The sequence below is a fragment of the Gastrolobium bilobum genome, unplaced genomic scaffold, assembly GCF_033153095.1.
Source record: "Gastrolobium bilobum isolate Gb01-03AN ecotype WA unplaced genomic scaffold, APGP_CSIRO_Gbil_v1 utg7986, whole genome shotgun sequence".
NCBI classification, from domain to species: domain Eukaryota; kingdom Viridiplantae; phylum Streptophyta; class Magnoliopsida; order Fabales; family Fabaceae; genus Gastrolobium; species Gastrolobium bilobum.
Window position 1 is genome coordinate 706579 of NW_026899159.1, and position 13677 is coordinate 720255.

Below are 13677 nucleotides of genomic sequence, written 5' to 3' on the forward strand. Positions count from 1 at the left end.
CAGAGGGCTCGTATCTTCTTCTCAGTGCTTAAAACGCTTCGTTTCACTTTTCTATTATTTTTCGTTCCGCGTAAGTTAATTATTATACGGGAAGGATATTGTGACAATCAAGTTGTGTTACTAGCAAGTGACTACCAATCAATCTTACCGTTAGATCGATTATGTTGATCCAACGGTTATATTTATTTCCATCTTTGTATGGTCATGATTTTCTAAATTTAATATTTTATATTTATTTTCACCTTTGTATGGTTATGATTTCTCATATTTAATGCTTTCACTTTAAATATGGGGAATCATGACCATATAAAGATGGAAATAAATATAACCGTTGGATCAACATAATTGATCTAACGGTGAAATTGATTGGTAGTCACTTGGTAGTAACACAACTTGATTGTCACAATATCCTTTCCTTTATTATATATGATTATAAATCTTCGTAAAAGTGAAAGAATTTATATTCTAATTTAAAAGTATTCACATGTATTGACTGACCTAAATTATAATTCATTTGGTCATGGCACGCTTAACTTAATATCGCATCTACAAATGTGTAGATTGGTCTAATAATATTTCAGCATATATTATTTGAAAAAATATTTATCATTTTAAAAGGACTTATTTTAAGTGAGAGAAAGATATAAATTAATATTTTTATTTAAAATTTGAATTAAAAAATTACCCATTTTCTTCTTCCACAATTTTTATTACTTGTGTCTTTTTTCAATTAAAATAATATAATTCTATATTTTTTTAAAAAATAAATATTAAATATAACTCCTCACATGCGAAATTATAGAAGATCCCTTTAATATCAAACAATTTCATCAAATTGAATATTATTGTATGTGTGATAGCATCTACTATACGAATAGTATCAATGAACCCTATTAATGAAATTGCTCACGATACTCTTTTTTTAGCTTTTAGAATATAATCTATTTATTAGTTCAACTCTTATCTTACTAACTGAAATCAAAGAATTAGTAAATCTGTTCCACGTATGACTTTAACTTAAAGAAGAGCCTCTAGTGGATTGGCTAGAAGACAAGCCAAAAAAAATATTAAGTCCAAATGCTAAAATAATAATAATAATAATTATTATTACTATTATTATTATTATTATATAAGATATAACAATATATGGAAGAGTTGGCAAAAGCAGTTTGACATGTCGGTGAGCCTGTATAACCTATCTAAGTTGCCTGGTTGAGTTATGACTCTCAACTCACTAACCCAATACAACCCGCCCAGTTTATAAATGAATTAAAACGGGTTGATAATAGGTCGGGTTGGGTTGACCCGACAAGTTATTTTTTAATTTTAAATTTTTCTATAAATTAAAGGAAATGTTATATTTAGTATCTTTTTTCTTACTATCTCTTATTACTGAATTTTAACTGTTGATTTTCATCCATCTAAAGATTATAATTTATTAAAAATTAATAATTAATTAATAAATATGATTCAACGAATTATAACAATTTGATTCACAAAAATTAACGGTTAAAATTTGATAATAAGAAATAGGGATAGGATATTATAACAACCAATTATTATTTCTACTAATGTTACTATCAGTCTTTTTTTATTTGTTGTTCTATCTCTTTATTTTTCTGCTTCTGTTTCTGTTTGTTAGAAGGTGAGGTTATTTTTGTAAAATTACCCCACATTTCCAGTAATATTTGACAATCGGCCAAATACAACATCAAGAAAATTGACTCCACATTCGTAAGAATATTTTAGCCTACTAAACAGCTTTTTGATAATATTTCTAAAAAAGTCATTCTCCCACCATCTTCCTAGAAATCGTAATTTCCGGATGATTTTTTTTCCTCTACCCTCTAGGAAAATAATTGAAAAGTTGAAATTACCATACTACTCCAACAATCAGAAGCATCTATATTCTCTCAGGCAATGAGATGGAGAGCAGTTCGGACCTTTGGTAGTCAAGGTCTACTATTGATGTTAAACACTCTCCTTCGACAAATGCTCAATCCCCTTCAAATCTCCCCCAAAAGCAACCACTACTGCCTTAACCTGAATCAAAGGTTGTTCCAACCAGAGGGGAAAAAAAAGTATTGTAGACATTGGAGTGTTTACGGTTTGTAATGGGGTAGTTTATACATTAAATTATCTAAATTCAATAAAGCAGAATCCCACTCACAAATATCTATTAAGTTTAATGTATCAAAGAGCTTTCATGGGTAAACTTGAATTGATATCTATTAAGTTTAAGGAGCATTTGGTACGAGAGAAAAAAAATTTATCTGAAAATCATGATTTTCGAGAATTTAATAGAAAAGTGAGTTTTTTGGGAATGTTAACAAAAAGTTATTTGATAGATGAAAATATTACCATTAAGATTACTACTGAATCTATGTTTGGTTGATGGTGTAATATTAACGAGAATGTTTATACATTTGGCACGGTATGCTTTTGGTCTGAGAGCATTTCAGTTTAGTAACTCTCTTTCCGAAGACCAGCAACAACCAAAGCTCTCTGATGTTATTATTTCCAATGGACAAATCAAACCACACGCAATTGCAGCGCAAGGTGTCAAGTGCGCAAACAACCACAACCAGCGCAAGGAAATATCATGAACAGTTTGAACAAGGAAGAAACCATAAAAACAACTAAAACGATATTAGCGTCCATCAGTTCAGCAGCGATAAAAGCAAGGGTACAGAAGTCTCAAAAATTATGTATAATTTTTCCACAGACCAGATTCTAGGAATTCCACATTTTTTGAGGTTTTTCTAGATGGTATTTTGGTTAATATTTTGTACTACAATCAAAACCCTGGCTAAATCAGAATCATGGGAAAAAATTTACATTTCTTCTACCAAACATAGATATATTAAAATTCCAATAACACTTTTCCAGGAATCTAAAAGAAACACACCTACCAAACAACACCTTAATGTATCAAAGAGCTTTCCTAGGTAAACTTAAAACAATTCAGTGCTTATACCAAACAACTAACAAAATCATAATGTATCATATTAAGCATGCGAAACTAGATCTAAAAGTATTATAGACTTTGCCTGCAAAAAACATGTACCTACTGGGAATGGGCTAGAACAAAAAAGAGTAATGTTCTAAAATTGAACCAGATCAATTAAGTTATTTTTCCTTTTACAATTGATTCCTGTGTTTATCCAATATTAACATAGAGACTCAGAGAGCTTACAAGGCCAAAAATGTTTATCGTACACTTTGTTTTTTACATTTCCCTTTTACACCTAATATCTCAGAAAAAAGAAACAATTGATAACATAAAAACAAACAACAAACCACACATCACCTCACTTTCCCCAGTCACTTTCTCTCCCCACTTTCCCCCTATAAAAGTCGGGATTTATTAATCTCATGTTGCATGAGATAATTGTAACAGAGATAAATTAATAGGGTCCATAACTTTTTTGAAAAAAAAAAAAAATAATAATAATAGACCCCACTATTTTGTCTCTATTGCATGAGATAGTTATCTCATGCAACATAAGATAATTATTTTCCATAAAAGTTATGTGCAAAAGGGAATCACACAAAAAGTACAGGGATAATATTCTTGCTCGCTAGGCTCCCACCAGAACAGATCGATATGCAGCCCTACCCATGTGAGCGGAGGTAGTAACTTCAACTATCAAACCAAGGCTCACCCAATTCACCTAAGATAAATAATGTTATAGTCATGTATCTTACAAAAAATAACGGAAAACTGTGTATCATTTTAAAAGATGTAAAATTATGTCATTTTAAGAGAGAGAAAGATATAAATAAAGGAAGAGAAAAAATTGACAAAAAAAATTAAATATGTAAATCCCACTTCTTTGTGAGAGTGAAATGACACAAGTTATGTCATTTAAAAAGATAAACACTTTTCTAAAAAAAAACAATTTTTCGTTTCACTCATCACTTCATCTATAATTCTAAAATCAACACTTAAAACTTTATTAGTCTCTGCACACAACCTTAAATTAACAGCCATATTCTTCGAATGACATTTGCCAGACTTGCCAACCAAATGACGTCTTTCCAACTACGTCCCTTTTTTCTTGACTGGTCTGCAAGCAACGGATGCATCAATCGATCATTAGAATAATACATAGCCGAAGCTTGAAGGGGATTAAACACACTGCCAGTTGTCGTGAGCATAATTTTAATGCAACAGAGCCACATATGTAGCTATATAGAAATAACCCAAAACAAAATTACCAATTTTTTTTTAAGTAGAGAATTGGATAAATAGCTTGTAAGTTATATCCAAGACATTTTTTCAGTAAAAGAAAATATTAATAGAACAGCTAGGAATCAACCCAATTTTGTCATTCCTATATTTAATTAGAGAAACAAATCTACATCCTCTTCCTAAAATTTTGTTAGAATTTCATAAAAGAAAAAATATATACATATATTCTCAAGAATATCTAAATTGAAATCCACGTGCTTCTACCTTGGAAAGAAAGCACCTATAATAACTATATGGAGTTAGCTACTACTATAATTGTCGTCTTTGCCAACTCAAGAAAATAACTAGCTTGAAGTTAAAGCATTTGCTGAAATGTAAGGTGATACGCATCCCTGGACCTGAAAAAAAGTCGTTTTTTTTATGAGAAGAAAAGTCATTCATTAACAATAGATATCGTGAAACAGAAATAAAAATGACAATAACGAATCAATATCTTGATGGATGTGTCCCAAGGAAATAAACTGAAAATATTATTGAAGGATGTGATGTGTTACAATGCCTTAATGTAAAACTCATATTCATACTAATAATCAGGTTAAGTACTAGTACTCCTAGCATAAGCCCAAGCTAACAATCAAGAAGACTAAAACCTATTAAAATAAGGAAACAGATCTAGAAAGGTATTATAAGATAATTTAAATAAATCTTTAACAAGAATAAAAGATTCTCTAGAATTATGAAAGAGCAGACAGCACCCAGTCCAAGCCACAGTCCCATGACTAGGGTTGTGCATGGGTCAGGTCGGGTCAGGTTTTTGTCCGACTCGACCCAACTTGGTTTTTATAGGTCAGGTATTTTGACCCGACCCGCTTTAATTTGATCTAAGTCAGGTCTGACTTGGATTGGATTTTGTTGAACTAGTTCAGAACAAGTTTGGATCTGACCTGACTTGGTTTATGAAGTGGGTCTGACTTGGTTTCTGAACTGGGTCAAATCTGACCTGACCCGTTTTTGACTTGGTTTTCTCACAAAATTTTGTCAACATTTTTACGTTGCAAAAGACGAAAATTTCGTCACAAAATTATTTTTTCGTCGAAATTTTTACAAAAAAAAAATTTCTATTGAAATTTAGTTTCCGTCAACAGTTTTGACGAAAATGATTTCTTCCATTAAATGTTTTAAACGAAAAAAGAATTTTGTCAAAAAAGTTGACAGAATGTTTGTTCAAAATTTCGATGGGAGTATGTTCTGACGAAAATTTTGACGGAAATTATTTCGAGGGAAATGTTTCATTTGAAATTTTTGACGAAATTTAGATTCTCTAAAGAATTTTGACAGAATAATTTTTTCGTCAAAATGTTTTTTTTGTCAAAAAAATTTACGGAATTTTTTTATAGAAATGTGTTTCGTTGAAAATTTTGATGGAAATTTTTTATCAAAAAACTTGACGAAAATATTTAGTTCAAAATTTTCGATGGAAACGTTTTTCGCTAAAAATTTCGACGAAAATTTTTTTTTGTCAAAAAATTTAACGAAAATTTTTTCGTCGAAAACTTTCGCCGAAATTTGAAATCTGTAAGGAATTTTGATGAATTTTTTTGCCGTCAAAATTTTTTGCCATCAAAGTTTTTTGATTACGAAAATGTTTCCGTCGAAAACTTTCGCCAAAATTTGAAATCTGTAAAGAATTTTGATGAAATTTTTTGCCGTCAAAATTTTTTGATGACGAAAATATTTCCGTCGAAAATTTTCGCCGAAATTTGAAATCTGTAAAGAATTTTGATGAAATTTTTTGCCGTCGATATTTTTCGCCGTCAAAATTTTTTGATGACGAAAATGTTTCCGTCGAAAACTTTCGCCAAAATTTGAAATCTGTACAGAATTTTGATGAAATTTTTTACCGGTGAAATTTTTTGACGTCAAAATTTTTTGATGACGAAAATATTTCCGTCGAAAACTTTCGCCGAAATTTGAAATCTCTAAAGAATTTTAATGAAATTTTTTGCCGTCGAAATTTTTTGATGGAAATGTGTTTCATCGAAATTTTCAATGGAAAATGTTTCATTTGAAACTTTCGACGAAATTTAGATTCTCTAAAGAATTTAGACAAAATATTTTTTGTGTCAAAATTTCTTATCGAAATATTTTTGTCAAAAAATTTTACGAATTTTTTTTACAGAAATGTGTTCCGTTGAAAATTTTGATAGATATATTCTTTATCAAAAAACTTGACGAATATATTTAGTCGAGAATTTTTGATAGAAATGCGTTTCGCTAAAAAATTTCGACGAAATTTTTTTATGTCAAAAAGTTTAACGAAAATATTTTTGTCGAAAACTTTCGCCGAAATTTGAAATCTGTAAAGAATTTTGATGAAATTTTTTTCCGTCAAAGAATTTCGATGAAAATGTGTTTCGTCGAAAGTTTTTATGAATATATTTTTTTGTGAAATATTTTGACGAAATTTAGATTCCGTAAAAATATTTGACAAAAGAAATATTCCGTCAAATTTTTTTACCGATATGTTTTTACTCACAAATTTTGATGAAAATATTTTTCGTCAAAAATTTTTGCGAAAAGTTTTATGAAAATATTTTCCATAAAAAATTTTGACGTAATTGTTTTACGTTAAAACTTTTCTTTTAATGTAATTGTGATTTTTTTTTCACATAATGGGTATGGGTCAAGTTTTGGGTCAGTGGGTCAATATTAAAACGAGTCAGGTCTAAAACTGACACAAATAAAAGTGGGTCAGTATTTAAACCAATTCAAAAAATATGGATATTTATGGGTCGGGTCAAGGTCGGATCAAGGGCAAGGCAAGTGAACCAGTTTTTTTGCACACCCCTGCCATGACAAAAAGACTGGAAATTATAGATTCCTTTTCTGTCCCTCTCCCTCTCTCTAATACACACACACACACATATGGTAACAATCCTTTTCTAATATTTAACAAAACACATTTTAACAACTAATCATCAAAGCCGTAAGAAAACAAAAGAAAGCTTGGTTACACTTTGACAAAGTATCTTTTGTTTCTATAAAATTATGTCAAGAAGAAAATAAAATTGCATAAAACAATCACTTACCTGCAATAAACAAGTAGGAATTTGGATATAACCCTGTAGCAAAAGGTTGACTTTTTCCAGAGAACTATGTGGCACAGGTGTAATCACATAGAGCACACGTTTGACTGTGTCAATGCCCCTCACAATCCCTTAATCAAAAGAAATCAAAATGTGTTTAACAGTGAAGATGCATGGAATTATCCAAATGAATAACAACTACGAGACTAAACATCTGTATGATCTGTTGTTATTGTTAAAAGAAACAATTCCAAGTTATCAAAAAAATAAATAAAGCTAAGAGAGGAATATCACTTTTTTAATTCTTTATCTTTTGTATTTGTGGAAGTATGATAGCCTAAATAGGTGAGAGGTCCCTTGAGATATATCACAGTTGAGATGTTATTGCAAAGTTAAGAGACGCTGATAAACGTGTTACGACTAACAGAATATGGGATCCAATGAAAAGCTATGCCAAATTACCTACCAAGACCAAGACACCAAGGTAAATTTCCAGGTCCTTCAGAATCAACTGCTAAGCCAACAATGCTAGCATTCAAACTGTAGAATATTTCAGAGCTTGGAACCTACAAAAATATGGTTAGACTATAAAAAAAAGTCCTCCTCATATATAAAAAATATAGTTGAAATTCCTAGCAAGAAAACAATTTTTTTACAAAATTTGTGTTTATATTAAAAAAGATTTAAAATTCAAAGTGGGATTGGAATTGAAATAGATCAAATGCATCAAAACAGAACATATAAAGGGCAGCTCAGTCATGAGACTCCATCATTGTAGGGCTTGTAAGTGTTAGATGTACGCAACTTTATATTCACTCAGAGTGAAGAGGCTGTTTCTGCAACTACTACCTGTGACCATCATCAAGTCACAAGGCAGCAACCATACTGTTGCACCAAGGTGACTCAGAGATAATAAGTAAAATTTGAACCAACCTCACAATGAAGATGTTGAATCTTTATGCATGTAATTGGAACTTCATAAGAACAATGAGAGGCCAAGGAGTGTGCAAGTTCCTTGATTGTAGAAATATTTGAATCACTAGGAAAGCACTGTCTGAAATAAGCCATTATTCGTAAATCGCGCAGGAGAGATGCATCCTTCAGAACAAGCACCCTGGGAAAACAAATAGGTATATTCTATGATACTTGATGCATAAAAATTGAAAAATAAAGGGACCAAACTAGCATCTTCAATTGATAACTTTCTGATGAAATTTAGGCTTACGATCTCTTTAATGAGTCTTGACGAGCTGAATTTATCTCAATTAAGTTAACTGTTCCATCATGTTCCCCATCTAACCAGAATTCACCAGCAGGTAAATTCTTACTTTCAGTGGATATGCTGATCTTAACTACATTTGTTGCACGAATATATTTCAACATGTCCACTAATACGTCATAGCCAACACCTGAGATGTAAGGGAAATGAAGAATCCATTGAATGAATACCATAACAGATGATATATTATTAATATTCTAGGAAAGCAGTAGTCTTTGTGCAGTAAAAATACAAATGCAGGATTAAAAATAATCAGATTAATAACTGCAAAAGAAGTGAGCTTACCTTTCACCCAGCCAGGAGTATTCACAATAAGAGGCAACTCAATCCTAGTTGGATTTTCTCCCTTATCAAAGATGCAATACTTCTTTCGGTAATAATCATATATAGCAAATACGTAATTTAAGTATGCTGATGGATCTCTCTTAGAAGAAACATCACCAAAGAAAAGGCACCTGTTGCATAACAAATGACAGATAGTGAGTCAAGCAAGTCCATCACATGTTCATTCAAATAATACATAGATTGGTTGGCACTTACATAATTGAATAAATCCAACAGACAGACAATAAATACCATCCACCTCATTCTCAATAAAAAAAAGAATAAATACCTTTTTTGGTCCTCAACAAATTTTACGATGCCCGCTTTAGTCCCTAGCAAATAAAAAAGCTATTCGTGATCCCTAAGAAATTCAAAATGGACCCATTTAGTTGAAATCGTGGTCCCTCACAAATTCAAAAAAGACTCATATTAGTCCCTCAAAAGGACTAAAATAATATCTATAACTACAACACAAGCAAACGTTGTTTCTTGTCCACCGTTAGATTTACGAAGCCAAAATCACAAACAAAGAAAAGTACAAAAAAAACACTAGGATTGAGAATCCTACAATCGGAATTGAATGTAATTCACAAAATATCGTAAATCGCAACCTCAAAACGTCGGCGTCACGGCAGATTCTGATTCACGTGAATCGGCGGTTATAACGGTCATCTATCAGTTACATTATTCAACAATTATTACCATTAGGAGAGAATCTGAATTAAAAGTTCACCTTCTTGTTGATTTGATGCTGGCTGATTAGCGTGGTGCCTGGACTCCAAAGCTTCGTGGCAAAGTTTGGGTTTGACGTTTGAGTCTTTGAGAGAAGAGAGAAAAAGGTAATGGACATTTTTTTCAGCCCAAAAAATGTAAAATTTATTCAACCCAAAGCTTGAGTCTTTAAAAGTTCACCAGCTTTTTGGGCTAGATGACAAGCCCACAAAATTTATTCACCCCAATTGCTAAAATTATTATTATTATTATTATTTTATTTTATTTTGAAATACGTAAAATATAAGACATAAACTTGATAATTGGTTATTGGTGTGTGTTGTTGATTAGTGTTGTGGTCTCTCGAGTCTCATCTCACATTTCATTTCAATGGCAACAACTAAAGGTCAAGTCATTACTTGCAAAGGTACTCTCTTCTTCTTCTTGTTATTTTTCCTATTCGAGATCCATTGTGTTGTGTTTTAGAATCACATTAACACAAACCAAACCCTAACCACAATTTTCATTGTTGAAGCTGCGGTGGCCTGGGAACCCAACAAGCCCTTGACGATTGAAGACGTTCAGGTGGCTCCGCCGCAGCCCGGCGAGGTCCGTATTCAAATTCTCTACACTGCTCTTTGTCACACTGATGCTTATACTTGGAGCGGCAAGGTACTCTCTTCTCTTTCTTTTCCATTTCCCATGACAATTTGTGTTTCCTTGTACAATAACAGAAGATTGTTGTTATGTTCTCCTTTATTGCTATTGCAGGATCCAGAAGGTCTCTTCCCCTGTATTCTTGGCCATGAAGCTGCAGGGTGTGTTAATATTGCATTTTTGTTAGCTGCAACATATGCATTGCCATGCTTGATTGTTGATTTGGATAGTAGTTTATTTATTTATTTATTTATTTGTGCAGGATTGTTGAAAGTGTTGGAGAAGGTGTTACTGAGGTTCAGCCTGGAGATCATGTTATACCCTGTTACCAGGCTGAGTGCAGAGAATGCAAGTTTTGCAAATCCGGCAAGACAAACCTTTGTGGCAAGGTTCGTGCTGCCACTGGAGTTGGGGTCATGCTCAGTGATCGCAAGAGTCGTTTCTCTATTAATGGAAAACCCATCTATCATTTTATGGGAACCTCAACCTTTAGTCAATACACTGTTGTTCATGATGTCAGCGTAGCTAAGATTGATCCAAAAGCTCCTTTGGAGAAAGTTTGTCTTCTCGGATGTGGTGTTTCAACCGGTAACCATTCTCTTTTTCGTGATATAAAAAAACTGTATTGAGATTTTTCTAGTTATATGGGATGTAGTAGCTTATCATTTCTGTGCATAATTTGTTCGTGTTCATAGACTGTCTAATGAATTCATGAAATGTGCTTGGACAATGATGTTATATTTGCCCATGGAGTATGTATTATTGCTGCCTTGCCATACAAATATATAATTAAACTTCTGTTCTGATCAGAGTTACAAATCTAATCCAAGTTGTCGGCTAGAATAACCCCCTGTGTTTGGAGTTTGGAGTTTGATTTAATGATAGCTCAAGGTTATCAATTATCATTATTCTAATTTGATAATAAGGTAGCCTAACTGTGATCCTGCACTTTGAAATTTGTTAATTTATCAAGTAATATACTTCATAGAAATGTTGCTTTACAAACTTTTTTTTCCTTCCTTCTTTATTAATGCTATGAAAGTCTTCACTCCATATCCTCTTATTGCTAACACTGGACTTTGACTGTATGCTTTGCATTGTTGAATGAAAATGCAGGGGGAGAGATTACTGGGCTGAAACAGTTTGTTTGATTGCCTTATTGTATTTTTTTGTTAATATGTGGTTTTGTGTTCTTTGCATGTCAAGTTTACTTATTATTATGAATTTATGATAACTATTCTTTTTACCTTTTAGGCCTTGGAGCTGTCTGGAACACTGCAAAAGTGGAGTCAGGGTCAACTGTGGCTATTTTTGGCCTTGGAACTGTTGGGCTTGCTGTAAGTTTCTAAAGTTACAATATGTCTATGTATTTGCCTGGTTTTGGGCTGCTTTTGTGATTCATAATTTATATGTTTAACAGGTTGCAGAAGGTGCTAAAACTGCAGGTGCATCCCGGATTATTGGCATAGATATTGACAGCAAGAAGTTTGATATAGGTACATCACGACGAGCTTGGTTGCCCTAACCTGTGCTAGAGTAGTTAATACTTTGCTGTTAGAATAGTTAGTAACTACAATGCAGTTGCTGATAACTGTCAGACAGTTAGAGCTATATATATTTGTACTGGTCTCTGTAAACAATACATCAACATCAACAACAACACCACCACCACCTCTAATCTCAAACTAGTTGGGTATCTCTGGAAACAATAATTGAGAATAGTAGTCTTTCAGTATCAAATTTCAGAATAAGCCTCTCTGGTTTTCTCTCAAGCTTTCCTTTACGTTCTTTCCCTTTACCCTCCCTTTTCTGTCTGATCTTGAACCCTAATAAACTGAAAAATATGTTTGTATACTTGTCTTCTTTTGCTATTTTACCTTGCAGCAAAAAACTTCGGAGTCACCGAGTTTATTAATCCAAAAGAACATGAGAAACCAATTCAGCAGGTCATAGCTGATCTCACAGATGGTGGAGTTGATTATAGCTTTGAGTGCATTGGAAATGTCTCTGTGATGAGAGCTGCCTTGGAATGCTGCCACAAGGTAAATGCTGCTGCTGCCTCATTGATTCAATTGTTCAAATATTACACGATGATGGTTGTACACATAAAAATATTCTTTGTTGCAATTTCCAGGGCTGGGGGACATCAGTTATTGTGGGTGTTGCAGCATCAGGGCAGGAAATATCAACTCGCCCTTTCCAGTTGGTGACTGGGCGTGTATGGAAAGGAACAGGTTTTGGTGGCTTCAAGAGCAGGTCACAAGTGCCTTGGCTCGTAGACAAGTACTTGAAGAAGGTAAAGGTTTTTCAAGAGTGTTCTATGCATTATTAATTCAAGATTGTTGGAAAGTGTTAATGCATGGATCGTTATGAGAGACTACATTGTTTGCTTTTCCTTTTTGACAGGAAATCAAGGTTGATGAGTACATTACCCACAATTTGACTCTTGCGGAGATCAACAAGGCTTTCGATCTTTTGCATGAAGGGGGATGTCTTCGTTGCGTGCTTTCAACGGATGCATGAGGGGATCTAATTTAGCCTTGCTAGTTTCCAGTGTAACGGATGCGTTGAGTTGCTTTACCCTCTTGTTTTGGTTGTAGTTAAATAAATCTTGAGTGGCTACAATTTTTAAGATCACTTGGGGTATAATATGCACAGTTTCTTCCAAATGTTTCTACAAACTTGTATCAGAAAGCCTTTGTAATGGATTCATGAGCATCATTTTGAGTTATGACTCTGGTATTCTACTTTACCTGTCATGAATCATATCTCATCACCTGTCATCCTGCGGGTGGCAGACACCACAGCTGTTCCTACTTTGGATATGCTATAGTGTAGAAGTTTCATAGCCTGGGAACGAAATTTTCAATAAATTTGTTTCCCCTTCCCTCTCTTTCCAATTCTCCTTTCTCTGCCATTCCACTTTGCTTGTATGTTTCGGACGAGGGGTCTGCCAAGGAGTCCACATCTAGCGGGTGCAGCTTTTTAATGTAGGGGGTGCATTCTTACTAGAATATTACTTTAGAAGTAAACCCATATTGTTTTTTTAAGTATGAAACTTCGTTGGCAGAGTCATGCCATAAGACTCCTTAGTAGGTATTATATTATTTTACCTTCCCCATCATCCTTTACTCATTTAAAGTATCTCAAATGCTACCTGTCACTAATAATTTTTAGAAATTTTGATTTGTATTTAGAAAGTATTGAAGCTTACTGGTCTAAGAAGCTGGCATGTCATGGATTATGGTGCCATGCATCAGAAACAATCTTTGCAATTTCATGGATATCGTGTAGGTTTGAAACGGCATAATTGCATGCCATAGCCAGCCTTTAGCGAATGCTTGCTGATAAGCGTTTCTTATCAAAATGGAGCACAATACTTGGTTAGTTATTCTCTTTGATGTACTTTTTTTTACTCATTCTTG

The 13677-nt window shown here is 33.1% G+C and overlaps 2 protein-coding genes across 2 annotated transcripts; one reads left to right on the plus strand and one right to left on the minus strand.

Moving 5' to 3' along the window:
- Positions 1 to 4338: 4338 nt before the first annotated feature.
- Positions 4339 to 9981, minus strand: LOC133287803 (polynucleotide 5'-hydroxyl-kinase NOL9-like). Its single transcript, XM_061485482.1, has 9 exons — positions 9975 to 9981; positions 9618 to 9701; positions 9174 to 9216; positions 8846 to 9015; positions 8507 to 8690; positions 8215 to 8395; positions 7748 to 7847; positions 7285 to 7412; positions 4339 to 4593 (listed from the first exon to the last, which is right to left on the minus strand). Exons 1-9 carry the CDS (start codon positions 9979 to 9981, stop codon positions 4540 to 4542), a joined length of 951 nt encoding a protein of 316 aa, XP_061341466.1. The 3' UTR covers positions 4339 to 4539.
- LOC133287822 (alcohol dehydrogenase class-3) lies at positions 9935 to 13011 on the plus strand. The gene is made up of 9 exons (XM_061485507.1): positions 9935 to 10022; positions 10131 to 10267; positions 10367 to 10413; positions 10515 to 10840; positions 11507 to 11589; positions 11673 to 11748; positions 12137 to 12294; positions 12387 to 12548; positions 12659 to 13011. The coding sequence occupies exons 1-9, from the start codon at positions 9986 to 9988 to the stop codon at positions 12773 to 12775; spliced, it is 1143 nt and encodes a 380-aa protein (XP_061341491.1). The 5' UTR covers positions 9935 to 9985; the 3' UTR covers positions 12776 to 13011.
- The last annotated feature ends 666 nt before the right edge of the window (positions 13012 to 13677 follow it).